Below are 15,406 nucleotides of genomic sequence, written 5' to 3' on the forward strand. Positions count from 1 at the left end.
ATTCGTATTGTTGGGCTACTAGATGAGCGGATTTGATTCATTGCTGAGCGTTTGTGCAGTGGAGGTATCGACTTGTTCGCCTACTCGGCAGAGTAACTGATGATTCATTAGTACATGCTTGAGACAACTATCGGTGTAGACATTGCGAACAATCAATTTTGGATACGAATAGTTATGGAGAGGAAATGGACTTTTAAAAATTAATGCGCAATAATTGTTACCGTTCAATGCGGCGGTATTTCAAACTGAATTTTAGACTATGAAGTGAATTCTCGTATTTGAATAATTATACATCACGGTTCCAACGAAAAATCTATCCGTTTTCCGTTTTCGAGGGTGTTTGAGAAAAGCACCAACAGTGGTAACCCATAGCTTGAAATGATCAGTTTGCGGTGATGAGAAGGTGCTAGGACTCGGAACAATTGATATACGAACTTCAGGAACTAACACGGCACGCAATGTGCGAAGAATATCTCCTCTTCTCACCGCACCGAACGGCACCCTTGTAACAGTAAAGATCTGTACATGAGCGTATAGGTTACATTTATTGAGTAGAATATTTTTTCTCAGATGACTGGAAAAATATCCCTCGATTACCGTTTTACTATGTTAGGCGGGATCACGAGAAGGAAAGAGCCAACAAAACAGAGAGATTTAAAAATTCATTCCTACCTCCAACTATTAAGGATATTGAAAGGGTGAATGGTGATCGACATCACTGGCAACAATGGAAGTTTCCGAGACTTATCGCACGTTGTCTTACTCCCACTCACACTTAAAGACTTGATTCTCGAGCCTCACACAGGAGACTTTCAGTCTCCAGTGTACACGAAGCTTTAGATTAATCACGGTCGTTGTCAGTCCGTCCTTTGTCAATCACTGTGCTGACCGTCGATAGACAGATAGCGATCGATTCATTTAAGTGAATGGTGAACGGTGATCGACTTCGCTCATCAATGCCAGTGAGTAAAAAAAAACGATCGGAACGTAGCTCAGTGGGATGAAGAGGAACTACTTGGTTAAAATAACTGAAAATGCATTTATTATGATCACATACGGAGGAAATAATTCAAAGATTTCCACAACCATGTTTTCTTCTCCCTGCGCACAGCGATGCTCGGCCGACATGGTGCGATTGAACATTTTATTTTTTAACAACCAATGAAGTAAAGTTTCAGAATCATCCATGACACATTTTCGATTTCAAAACGGCGTGTTAGAGATATCAGTAGAATGGACTGTAACAAGAACACTCGATAGTGACAAATGTCTTAATTAGGATCAACAACCACCTTAATAGACAATAAAATAATAAAAGAGGCAAATTGGCATACCAACAGATAATACTGTAGGTAACTGGTACAACTGATACGACAGTAACATTTAGTTTATACTTGCAAAATAGTAAAAGATCACATAGTGAACAGTATCAACAATATTTAGATAGAGATAAAATCATCATTAGTCAACAATCCTAAGATTGGTTTGACGCAGCTCTCCATTTCTCTCTCCTATCCGCTAATCTCTTCATAGCTACATATTTATTCTTTTACATCCTTTATAACCTGTCCTATATAACTCATTCGGGGCCGTTCCTTGCCCTTTTTCCCTTCCACTTGTCCTTCAACGATTGTCTTCATCAGACCATCGTGCCTCAAAATGTAGCCAACTAAGTTGTCCCTTCTTCTGCTTAATGTTTTTAGGAGGCTTCTCTTTTCTCCCACTCTCCTTAGCACTTCCTGGTTACTCACACGGTCAATCCATTTTATCTTCATCATTCTTCGGTAGCACCACATTTCGAATGCTTCCACTCTTGACTTCTCTGCTGCTGTCAACGTCCAAGCCTCGCTTCCATAGAGAAACATACTCCATATGTAGCATCTGATGAATTGTTTCCTTACTTCTATGCTGGTATTTTCAGCTGTAAGAAGATTCTTTTTTTTTGTAGAAAGCCCTCTTCGCCTGCGCTATTCTACTGTGTATTTCTTTCTTGCTCCGTCCATCATATCCATGTAAATAAAAAAAATGTTTATCGTGTTGTCAATTTCGGAGCTTTATTGGGTGACGCTTGAAGCTACTTTTTCTATATTTCCGACTGTGACTGTCCGTGTGACCTCTCATGTTTACCTGGGTAAAACTAGATGTTGTCATTGATATTTTTTTTGACGGATATCACCAATTCGTAGCAAAGCATCCATCAGGATGGGTATTTGACTTTTTTTGCTGCTATGAGAAGGAACGCTTTGCGATACGACACAGACATCATTGATTTAACCCTTTCTAACCCAGAGCTGATTCTGGGAAAAATCAAATTTCAAGATTTTTCATTTTGAAATCTTGAAAATTTTACACTCAATGATAATTATCCTGACTGCTAAATATTTCGTCATTGAAATTTACTCTACAAAATAATAGGTAGTTAAGATATATCCTGGGTAGAGCTGAAAGTTTAAGCATTTTTGATGTTGATTAGGAGCAACATTGGGTTATAGAGGGTTAAGACTTGAGTAATTGAGTATACAACGTATTTTGCTCACTCTCTTCTCCAGATTAACGTTTTGAGTGACTTGAAGTGCTATAATTGGGGCCATATGCCGTTTCTCAGGTAGTTCCGAGTTGTGTATGGCCCACCTTCGGAAGGGTTGCTACAGTCCAACCGGCGAGAGTTGTCCGATGGCACTTTAAAAGGAGGGGTGGGGAACCCTTCGCCAAAACGGTTTGCAGCCAATCGCTGTCCCCCAAACGCACCTCACACCCTCGCCTAGTCATGCAACGTTGTCACATGCATATAAAGCACTGAAACAAGCCTGAACCACCAAAACAAGCCCTTTCTGCGAATCGCCAAAACAAAGAATTCTTCCTTTGGATTCTTCATGCTCGTCGCCCCTTCTGGCTCCTTTCTTCACGGAACCCTTTTGTTTATATGTGATGGGGGCGTTTCACTTTCTTACCAGGAAACCTTGCCCCCTACCCTATCTAGCTATCAACGGACAACTCTCAGTGGGCGGACTGTAATTAGCAACCTTACCTCGAATAGCCTACCCTCGCTGACCTGTGCCCTCGGCATTCAGAGCAGGGCGCTCCCTCCCAAAAAATGACTGCTCTGACAGCAGTTTTTAATTCTGAAATTAGGGAACGCCACAAATAATGAACGCTTGCATCGTATTTCCGCTTCTTTTACGATAGAATACGTCTTCGAACCGTGCTTTTTCGTTAAGCATTAACGATTTTGTAAACTTTGCTAAAATTGTGTCTGCGGACCGCCGGAAAAAATGACCAGCGCTTTGAAATGGGAGAGTTATTTGAGTTGGTATTTGAGTGAATTTCGAGAATGATTTGGTCGCCTCTCAGTGTTCATTTCCCCGCCGAGGATTCGGTAAAATATCCTCATAACCTGAGTGACAACCGCAGATATGAAGTGGGAGTTCTTGGTATTGGTGAGTGAGATAAGTGCCGATAGTATGTTCATTGTTTTTATAAAGACATAACATCGCGAGCTGTAGTAATAGAGTTTATTTATTTCCACACCACCGAAAGCAGCACTATTCGGCCTTCACATCGGGGTTTTAGATAATGTACGACAATCAAACGCACACAAACATCCATACCGGCCTCGGCATCCATCCCTGCCGGCCTCGGTGGCGGCGGGGTAAAGTCCTCGCCTGCCAAACCGTAGGTCGCGGGTTCGAATCCCGCCTGGGTAGGTGATCCCTCTCCAGGGCATGGATGTTTGTGTTGTACTCTGTTAATATTGAAATCCCTCGTTGTAAAAGGCCGTTATGTGCTGTTTACGGGGGTTGTGATAAATAAATAAATAAATAAATACCCAGGATAAGGGTAACTTACCCTGGACTCGAACCCTTGACCTTTGGCCTGTCAGGCGAGGACTTCACCCCGCCGTTACCGAGGCCGCCATTCGAAAGGCATGAAGGCTATCGTATTCGCGTACACATTTGACGACTAGATATGCATAGTTTCTATTTTCACGAACTCATAAATAAATACTGATTAGCAGGAATATTTCTCGGGTTTCCCACCGGGTGTCGTATCGGGTTGTAGTTCCCAACGTTTCCATGACTTAAGTCCGTCATCGTCATCAGGGGTTAATGTTGAGCCAAGTTTTTCTGCGGTATTTATACTCATGAGGGCCGTTCAAGTGGGCCCTGATTGGTCCTTTCTGAATTGGGGTGATTTATAGTGATTGATCACTGACTTCCACGTATTACTTAACTGGAAGCCTTTGTCTCTGTTTAGGTTGTTTTGGTGTATGTTGATTTGTATGGCTTCTTTGACAATTCGATCCCAGTAGTAGTCTGTGCGGCATAGCACTTTGGTACTTTTAAAATCTACTCGGTGACCGAGGTCCAGGCAACGCTCTGCCACCGCTGATTTCAGTGGGTAGAACAAGCGTATGCATCGTTCGTGTTCCGTCAGCCTTTTTTCTATGGTGCGGCCTGTAGTAGATATAGCCTGTATAGAAAAAAGGAGCATACGCCGGGAAAAACTCAGATTCTAAATACTGATTAGGTTGACATTGATTGTCATGGACGAAAATTTCCCTGTACCGGGAATCGAACCATTGACTTTTGATTTTTGGATTATGGCTTCTTGGAGGCCCATTTTCGTTACATTCGTTACCCTTCCCGTCACCATTCTTGACGGACCGTAAAGGCCTGACATTTAGAATCGTGTATCTCGCTAAAATTGCTGTGGGAATTAAGGAACTTATGGGTTGCGTAGTGGTTTGCGTTGTGGCCCGGTAAATCGAAAGCCTGTGGTTCGACTCTTGGTCATTGGAAATCTTCCAAGGCAATATATGTGAAATCACGCGTAAGGGTTGAAAAATACCAAGAGTGATAAGTCTGTGGAATTTACAAAGCTTGTTTATTTCACTTAATCATACAGTTTTTTGCATACGGTGCCTGAAACCTTTCAGTTATTCAGTTCACGTAGCTAAGTATCCAATCTCTGTAGTAACTTACTCTCGCGAACCCATCTGGTCCAACTCCGCAACCTCCCCCGTTATGAAATGAGTATATTCCAATCAGGAGATTTGAACTCCCTCTGTTGAAATCCTTAAAAAGTGGTCCACCGCTATCGTCCTGAAGTACAAAGGAAAATAGTTTCTGACTGAGATGGAAAAATATTGCCAAAGTGCTAAGTTGGAGATAAAGCCCAAAAATTAAATAAAAAACTTTTTCATTATTCTTCATTTGTATGCCCATATTACGCTCACATAAAAAATTAAATTTTCTCATATATTTATTTGTAAAAGCCAAAGTGAAATAATGTTCTCGTTTGAAAATTTTTAAATGATATAAAAACGAAAAAATAGTTTCGAAGGAGAGCTTTCTAAGACTTTCGTACCATGTTAAGTTAAAAATTTTTATTTTTCAAATAACTTAGGCTCCAGTACAATTATTATTTCTTTTCTATTGGAAAATTTCGAAGGTAGTAAAATTGAGGTTCTTACATGGCATCCTCCTACACCCGGTGCACTGCGTGTGCAAATCTTGCCGTCTGTAATTCCGCTTCCGTAGACATCCCTGCACTCTTCATTGGATATCACAGTTACAGGAGCATATTGAAGTACATCAGATAATGGCCCACCTGAAATATATAATTCAATGACTCTGCGTTAAATCTGAATGTTTTGATGCCGTTTCTTCTCATTCGTTAACCTTGGAGGAAATCAGGGGGCATTTTAGATGAATTCGCTTTGCTTAAAAATGAAGGACTACTTCGATGGTTGTAAGGGATACTGAGGTAATGGCGGTCGCTATGACTTCTTTCAAAGAGGATAACGCTAAGTAAAACTGATTTGCCCTGCCAACTGATGACAGTTTACGGATAAACTACTGCAGTGCTCGCAATCTTGCCAGTCGTAAATTGCCTGGTGTATAAGAAATACTGTTTTGACGCTTCGCCTTACAAAAAAGACAATAGTTTAATCCACTATCAGCTCTTACTGTTTATTTTTCATGGGACTAGACTGATCTCACAATAACAAGTTAAACCATATTGTTCTATCACATAGCGTTTAAGTAAGGTTTTAAGCACTGATATTTATTTTTTCAGCTGTTGAATGAAAACATACGGTTGGGAGAATGACATTTGCTTTGGCAACTAACCGACATTACCCCATTAGTACTCAAAAATTTTAATTCTAGGCTTCAGATGCCCAGAAAATACATAAGGAAAACAGGTAAAGCTAAATTGAGTGCAGAAGACTTGAAAAAAAGGAAAGCAGCAATTACTGGGGGATTATCGTTTAGAATGGCTGCAGATCAATTTCAAATACCATTCAATACATTTACAGACAAATTGAAGAGTGGAACTGATTCTGATCCAAGCATAGGAAGTGTGTCTTCCCTCCAGCACCCGTAGCAGCTCTAGGAGACCTTGTAAAACTTCATCGAAGGTTTTCCACGGTATCACTGCACTGATATTAAGAAAAAGTGCTTTTGAATATGCAGGAAAAAAAAACAAATTAAGCCATATGTTTGATAAAGAAACAAAAATGGCAAAAAAAATATTGGGGGTACCCTTTATGTTTCCAGCCCCTTTTTCCCATGGAAAGATGTTTTTTTAAATAATTGACTTCATATTTTGTCATTACTTTCAATCAATTTTTTGTAATTTCTTAAATGCGGAATAATTTAATGAAATGAACATAAATATTTCAGTTAAGCGTGTTTATGTCATTGAAACTTCCTATATTTCTTATTTTACAACCATTTAGTAGAACATGACATTACCGACTGTCAATATCCCAGGGTCGGGGTCGTACCGGTCAAAGCTGATTTTGCAATATTTTTTATAATATCAATAGGTAAGCTTAATTAGGGCTCAATTAAGATCTGAGATACGAAAAACATACTTTATGTAAGCGACTGCACATGATTGCGTTCTACATTTTAAATAAAATGAAGTTTTATTTTTTTTCATACTACTGAAAACAGCTCTACACGGCCTTTTACATTGGGTTATTAACATATTAACAATTTTAACGTATATAAACAACCATCCCTTGGATAGGGGTGACTTACCCAGGCGGGATTCCAACCCGCCACCTCCTGTTTGGCTGGCGAGGACTTTACCCCGCCGCCCCCGGGACCGGCAAACTTATACTCATTTTTCCTTATGTGACCGCCATTACCCCAGTATCCCCTAATGCCGCATTATTTATTACTGATTAGCGTGGCTGACTGGCAATTTTTAACTTATTGTTAGTCTCACTGCTGCCGAAACTATTTGTCGCGTAATATGTCCGTTACTCCGCCATGTTATATCTACTCCCTTGAGAAATAGAGTTACTTTATTTTTGTGGATATTTCCCATGAAAGCTGAGATTTAGTAACAGTTTTTATGTTCAAAATTTAATGCATTCTTAGTTATGAAAGCTGGCTCTAATTCCTGAATAATTCTCCCATCTAACGTAATTAACCTTATATAGAACGCGGAGTAGACTTACCGATATAAGAAGACCCCCATCCACTAACCCACGCTGGATCGTTGACATATGTATCGTCATTTGATGGAAGAAAGGCCGGTGAAATGTAATCTGGAAAGAGATGAAAGTTGTAGAATGGTAAAGGTCCTTTCTCAAGTATCGGTTGAAAACTATTTTGCGACAACGTTCTTTACCATGTGTTTTTAGCATATAACGAATTTTGCGACGAAAAACACAGGTAAACTAGTTTGGACGCATTTATGCGTCAACAGTAAATACGTGTCAGCATTAAAGAGAGCATAATACCTATTTAAATGGCTCACAACTTTAAATTGATTGTCTTTAAACTGGAGGTACCTTTGTGATAGGTAATTGCATATGGTAAGTGTTAATTTGATTAGCCACAGCAAAGCCCGTACTTCGGAAATCATACCTTTGATATACAGGGTGCGCTCCGAAAGTAATGCAATTATTTTTTAAAAGGAAATTCATCGAAAATATTGGCGAAAACATTTTAAATTCTTCGAAGTCCTTTCCTTAGGGTTCTACATATTTTTTTCCGGTACGTGCCCAGGAAGGCTTTCCGGGAACATCTCGCAAAGCCCACGTCACGACTGATTGTTTCTCTTCTGAGGACGAAAAATGGGTTCATTTCAGGGCTGCCTTAATCTGAGGCCATGAAAAGAAGTCTACAGAGACGATGTCTTGACGAAGGGGCTTGGGGCAGCGTTTGATTCTCGTCTTTTGCCGGGAACTCGAGGACTCGTAGCGCGCTGTTGAAAGGCGCGTTGTCGAGATGGATTTTCCTGGTAATGGAGTGTATTTTCTCGTCGTGATGACCCTCTTTCGGAGTATTTTCAGCACGTAGATGTAATATGGAGCATCGACTGCCTATTTTTGAGAAAAAATCCTCATAGACCACTCCTTTTTTGTCTAAAAAGACAAAGAACACTGATTTCACATTTTGTTAGCTCATTTTTGCAAATTTCGGTATTCACCTCTTCCCGGCCCTTCTTAAAGGCCTTTAACTTCTTCAAAACTTGAGGGTAGGACAGAGCAGAGTACCCGTAAACCTCGCGAATAATTTTGTTTCTCTCCTCGAGAGGTTTTCACATTTAAGCACAAAACTTAAACTTTGCTTGATAATCGATTCCATTTTTTTCGTGACACGGTCGGCGCGCAGAGGTTTACAATAACTGACGTCCTGCCACTTCCATAGCTTAGACTGGTATCGTGGTAAAGCTTAGAGTTGACCCCACCTACTCCAAGTGTTTTGATCCCATTCGGACAGATAGGAGTGGCGCAGAAAATTAAATTGCATTTCTTTCGGATCACGTCGTGTGGGTATATTAGTTTTTCAGTATTCGTAGTCATCTACTACTCATACATACCATTAAAGAGGAGTTGATCTGACAGCTTCAGCAAGGCAATGTCATTCATAAATTCGTTATGATCGTATCCATGGTGAATAATGGGCTCTACAGATTGTACAATAACTCGCGAGTCCTCATCCCCGTGAATCTTTATAACTCCCGCGTAGATGGTGAACAGCTTCCCCCTGAAAAATCCACAAATGAAGTAAAATTTTAAAATGAAATAGCTGTCATGAATTCATAATTTATAGAAACTGCGTACTATCCTTCCCAAGAAACGCCGGGTGGCCAACTAGTAATAAATAAATACCGTATTTCCCGCCCCATAAGGCGCGCTTATTTAAGCTCACAAATGTGCCCAAATATCGGCTAGCGTCTCATGGACAAAGGATATTACTTGGTACTCCACCAACGCAAGCTACTTCCCCAAAAATATTACTAAGCAAGCAAGCAATAATGTAACTTTATATCTATACTCTCTTTTCTCGAAATAGATGATTTATATTAAATTCTTCCTCCTTCCACCTTTGATATGTATCGCAAGCTTCTGTTGAAACGATAAAAAAGGGTGAAGTTACTGCTATTCACTTTTTGTATCGTTTTTAGCAAAAGCTTCCTCCCAAGTGCCTTGAGTTGCTGCACGGCTATACTTTGTTACCCCCCTCATTGAAGGAAGTAATAAAATCGAATTTCCTTCAAAATCATGTGCTTCTCTGAAACTCGTGTTGGGTTAGACACAATCTGTTGTTAAGATTCATTTTTATTTCGTATGTCCTCTGTCTTGGAATTGCTATCTATGAGTGTTGGTCATTGCTACACGAGCCTATATTGGCTTTCAACTTTTTAAAAGTCTAGTATTGGAAAATATTTACGATTCCTCGAGTAATTATGTTTCGGTTACAGTCGAATGATTAAAATTTAGACTATCGCGAAGACGCTTATTTTTCGACACCGAAAGCACATAAATTGAAAGTAGGCTTTCGTGTGAAGAAAATGGGAAAACACATGACGCTCCTAGATTGCAGAAAAAGATTTTCACGTAGAAAAATGAAATTTTTAGTGAAAATCATGGAAATAATGATGACTAGCTGGCTTTTGTAAAATGAAAAGCAGAAAGAAAATATGAAAGAAACCGCGGGAATACGGGAATGGATTCCAGGACCTCCAGACTGGGGTCGAACTTCGTGACCACCGTTCCAAGGCTCTTCTCTCGCCCATTTATAAGGAAATATACTACACGTGTAAATGTTTAATTACATTTTTTGTTTAAACTATTGGTTATATAACCCCATATGGGGGGTTATTCGTGGACATCTCCTGATGAACAACAACACTGCAAAGTTCGATTGAAATCCGAGACCCGATTTTCGTACACCCCCCTTGTAAGCCTGAATGACGCGATCATGTTTTCCCTCCCTTTGGAGCTACAACTCCAGCGACCGCTTCAGCGATGGCGAAATAAATGGCCGTTTCTCGCGATAATTTCACGCGATTGATCGAGGGATGGGCTATCCATCATTTTTTCCATTATTCGACATGACTATTTTTCTGCAGCTGAAACCAAAACGCGGCGTCCCTCTTGTCAATTGCCGCCACCTTGGAATTATAAGATCATACATGACGACTTTGGAAGCACATAACACAGATTATGGCTCAAATGATTAAAATACGTTCTTTGACAGAACGTAAATTCACACACATTAAATCTCTTGAGTGGGTCATTTGGAAAAACCATAGGGGATTTTCATTGAGTGAAAACGTAGTTTGTATTCAAAAGTGCAACGATATTTTGTTTAATTTCTATTATTTAACGTCATAATATTGTTTGAACGCAAAGTTTGGGGTGAAAGTCCCAATAAATAGCAAAATCTCAGTTTGAGCGGAGAACACATTTTAACGAAAACGAGCCGTTGCATCATGTTGGCCCGTATCAATCACCACAATATCGCGTAACTTCCATAAGTCAGGGGGCAAACTCCTTAACCTAGCCTATGGATGTCACTATTCATTTTCTTACCCTGCATTTATGTTTAAGAACACTGCAGAACTGTTTGTGGTGACTAATTTTGGTTCTTACAATCCTTTAACTGTAATTACGTGTAATTTTCCATAAGATATCCATATTTTGAGAGCATTCGAAGCCTTGCGGACTTATTTTCGGTAACGGGAATATGGAAGCATATGCTTTGAGATGGCATTGGCATTTAATTTTTAGCCTTCATAGAAATTCATTGTCGCATCACTGTATTTTTCTACTCTGTTATCGGTGACACTTTGGCCAGAACCTCGGTGCCTTCGTCCATTCTCAGGAAGTTCCTATATGACCTAGCGTCTCCCATTCTACGAGAATTACGTATGGGACATCATAACTGTATTTATAGAAACTCAAGGTTTAAAAACAAATCTCTTTCAGCCTCTCAAGTACACAGCCTCTTTGGCAAAAGTGAAAATTGAAATTTCCGTGGCCCACTTACGTGGAGAGTTATAATCTCTCATTTTCTGCTATCCACTTAGCTCCTCAGTTTGAATATTTATATTTGTTGTATAGGAAAATATCTTACTTCCCTGTGCACTAAATAAATGAGTCCTTGGCCAGTATCTCTTCTTTGTAGCTATTCTCTCGACCATTGTCTACGACGCTGGTTTTCATTTCGTTGCCGATGATTGTTGTCCAATATATCTGCTGATGGAACCAAAATCACCCATCACCCATAGTGACGCCCCCAAATTTGAATTACATCAAATCAACCGCGCAAATAGACATTTCGAGATGAAGGTCGTGCCACAACGAGCCGTGAGATCGGAAATGGTGCCAAAAGCGACGGACGGTGGTTGGGAGCGTGTGATTCAGAAATTTGATAGGTCGAGCAATCATTTCTTCGCACCACGAAAAGCTATCGCTGGATCTATATCTCATAGAATTTGACTCACCCTGATACACAATGAGCCGCTGTTAGCACATATGAAGGATTAATGATTACGCCTCCACAGAATTTAGATGTATCGGAGTCTATAGAAACCTGGAATGGAATTTGTCCCAGGTTAGCTGTAAAACCACCAGAAATCTTCGGCTGGGCTGATTCGTACCCTGAAATATGATAATACTCATATTAGAATGCTGGCAACCAAGGGACATTTTATAATCAATGTGTATTTACATATACTAATGGTTGGTACCCCACGTTGATTTTAGCCAGGCGTGCTGACGACCTGACGAAACGTCAAGACCTGACGGAAGTGCTAAAATAGGCCTGCAAGTGCTTAAATATTCTGCCGAGCAAATTAACTGGATGAGGGAGTTACAAGCAAGGCAAACATACATTAATAACAAATGAATGCGGTACCCTGTGTTTTCATTCTTATTCTCAGAGCGAATTATGATACCCGGCTAAAAGTAGCCAATCCATAACAATATTATATGCGTGGTTTCTTTCCCAAAATTATTTATAACATCCGTCTAGAATATTTTTAAAAAAATTAAAAAATTTAAACTGGCGGTCCGAGTTGGAGAATATCTGCAAATAGAATTTATGAATGTAGTCTATTTCAAAAATATTTGTATCTACAGTTGAAATGACAGTATTGCAATAGAAATACCGGGTTCGCGCTGACTGACACGGGGGGCCAATGCTGAAAACTATGAAGTCATTCGAGGCCGAAAATCGGCGCAAACCAATATGAAGACCCAACAACGATACGATAAAAGTATACAAATGGGCACTCTCACCCCGTATGAAGTGCAACAAATGTCGAGAGAAATTCCGAGATATCTATTTCATCAAAATTATTTATCCTCACCAAATTTTTATCGGAAATGATGGCCTTTCGGATGAACTCTCTCCTTAGACGAAACCAGCCCCAAGCAACTTAGCTGTAGTCTTGCCTATCACGAGCACTTATCAAAATAAGCACGTGGAGGAAGCGATGAGCGACATCATAAGAACAAGGCTGTCAGAAAAGAGTAAAAATTAGCTAGTTCCACTATAATTTATTCACTTGCAATTCATTCACCTACCTTGGGAGCACCTTTAGGGGACGTCCATTAATTACGCAAGGCGATTCCTCCCCTCCTTCCCCCTTACTGAGATTTAGAAAAATTTGGCCCTTAATCTTACGAGAGATTATACGAAATCGTAACAGGCTTGATTTGGTGGATGTTCGATATATCCATGATCAAAACTTCAAATGGTAATTTCCACACTTGAATGCAACACCCAATAACTGACCATGGTTTCAACATATTATGTCATTTTCAAGGTCTAAAATGACATATTTGACTTGAAAATGACGTAATATGTCGAAACAATTGTTGGTAGTTGAGTGCTGTATTAAAGTGCGGAAAGTACCATTTGAAGTTTTTATTATGGATATCCCAAAAGATTGTTCAAAGTGCTTATTTTCAGTGTATATACGTTAACGTACGCTTCATTGCGTAGTATTTATTTAAAAAATAACAATTTCTTTAATTATTTTAATTTAAGATTAGTTAAAACTAGTATTTAAGCATACTAAGATCGCAATTTTACATTGTTTATAGCGGAAAAAAATTGCATGATACTTGCCAGGACCCCCCTTCTCCACCACGTGAGATCGGGGGAGAATCGGCTTGACCCCACTACCCCCATAAACACCTCACGTAATTCATGGATACGCCCTTTATTACGAAGGCATAATCACGACAGTCATCGAGGAGCCCGTTCATGACAAATAAGCCACAAGTATGCTCGATTTGCATAAGACTGGAGACCAGGAAAGAGTAAGTGAAGGCGTTTCGTTGGTGTGGGCAGTGGCACTCTTTGGTTCATGAGATTGGGCCATTGGAAAAGGTGTTCAGGAAAGAATAGAGGCCTATATATATAGTACTGGAGGAGGATGTTGAAGATAGAATGGACGGACAGGTAGAGAGAAACGAGGGATTTCATAGAGGTTATTATCGATCACTGTACGCCAAAGAAGAACATGGCGTATTGGCCACGTAATGAGACGCAGCAGTTACGTGGGAAACGTAAGGGAAGAAGACGTTCATGTCCAAGTCCGCAAAGGAAGATCAAGGGACAAGTATATAGGACAGATCAAGAAGGATACGATTACCTCAGGGAGATATGATAACTAACTTGGGATAGTAAGGTTTGGTGTTCACCAATATTTGGAATGCGATACTAGGTATGAATCCAGCCTTGCTTCATAAAAATTCGTGCCCTATGTTACCTATCGTTTTAATAAATAAATAGCTTTAAAAGTTATTCACTCTCCAATTTAGTAATGAAGGTTTTTATCAGAATTAACATGTACATTTCAGCGTGATCAATGAAATGTTTTTGAGGTAGTATTGGGGGATGAAATATAAAATTATAATGTAGGTTTTACCATCCTGTAATGCCCTCAACCGGATGCTTTTCTTTGCGGGAACTGCTTGCGATTGGCTGTCGATGGAATGAAGTCGTCGTACGTCAAATGCCTGTGAAGAGAATACCACATAATTTTTTAGACGCTGATATATGTTGCATGGAAATTTTTGGAGTTGCAAATAATGTTAGCTTGGAGGCACAATATGATGAATATTCTTATAGTTGTTATGATAAGGCGTCGACAAAATTTTCCTCCGCTTTTATTTAACGTTTCACACATATTGTTGCATTATTCAAGTATTGACTATGTTAAGTTAGAAAACAAATAGCGTCGTTAATAAATTAAATTAATTGTAAAAGAATGTTAGTTTTTCACATAAAAAATTTATATGATGGATTTTCTTTTCAGTTTATATCGAATCTTCTGCTGTGTGCAAATTTTTCTCCATTTGTTGGTCCACCAAACACAAAGGGGAACTTGTGACTAGCTGCAGATGCTTAGCATTGACCATTTGCTGACAAAGACTGAAAGTTGACTCGATCTATCAGTAATTGGAGAAAATAGATGGTAGAATTATCGTTGCTTGCAAATTCGATTATGAAAATTTATTTTCCTTGTTAGTATCAGCTAAGGATTTACCTGGGATTAAAATTCGGTTTTAATTCCAGTTAAATTAAAATTAATTAATTATTTAGATTGATTTAATAGGTCGAAATTAAAATCGTCCGTTTCTGTCAAAATATTTTGACATAAAATTCAATAAAGGCTATTATAAGGAGTAAGAAAATGAGGTACATACCTGTACATGGGCACAGATGATCAAGACAAGAGCTACTAAAAAGGTTTTCATGTCTGAAGTAGAACTATCGCTGTGAGTTCACGAAATGAGAATAAGGAATGAGGAGTAAGAAAAAGTATTTAAATATATGTGTACGAAAATTTTCCGAGATAACCATCCAGAGAAATTGCATAACTCCTTCTCATCACCTCCATCGAACGGTATCTTGAAATTCAGTAATCTATCGACCGAAGGTTGCATTTCGGTGGAGACGTTTCACGAATTAATTCTCTTTAAGTAAATTGTTTATCTGATTTTCATGGCTCCCATTGTCATTGAGATATAACTAATTAACCAAATCCATCTTCATCATGATAATAAGATTAATACATTGTCACATTTGGTAAAAAATATGGTCGTACTGGAAAAGACTTTGGGTAGCCGTATGAATTT

General features: G+C 39.3%; 1 protein-coding gene across 1 annotated transcript in view; it reads right to left on the bottom strand.

Moving 5' to 3' along the window:
* The window catches only part of LOC124173511 (transmembrane protease serine 9-like), a 39,656-nt gene extending 24,514 nt beyond the window's left edge, over positions 1–15,142 (bottom strand). The window contains exons 1-7 of the mRNA XM_046552959.1: positions 14,975–15,142; positions 14,194–14,284; positions 11,758–11,914; positions 8,845–9,011; positions 7,475–7,564; positions 5,474–5,610; positions 4,950–5,102 (exon numbers count right to left, since the gene is read on the bottom strand). Coding sequence (XP_046408915.1) covers positions 4,950–5,102; positions 5,474–5,610; positions 7,475–7,564; positions 8,845–9,011; positions 11,758–11,914; positions 14,194–14,284; positions 14,975–15,025 — 846 coding nt within the window. The 5' untranslated portion in view covers positions 15,026–15,142. The remainder of the gene's footprint in view (positions 1–4,949; positions 5,103–5,473; positions 5,611–7,474; positions 7,565–8,844; positions 9,012–11,757; positions 11,915–14,193; positions 14,285–14,974) is intronic.
* Between the last annotated feature and the right edge of the window lie 264 nt (positions 15,143–15,406).

Source organism: Ischnura elegans, unplaced genomic scaffold, assembly GCF_921293095.1.
Source record: "Ischnura elegans unplaced genomic scaffold, ioIscEleg1.1, whole genome shotgun sequence".
Classification (NCBI taxonomy): Eukaryota; Metazoa; Arthropoda; class Insecta; order Odonata; family Coenagrionidae; genus Ischnura; species Ischnura elegans.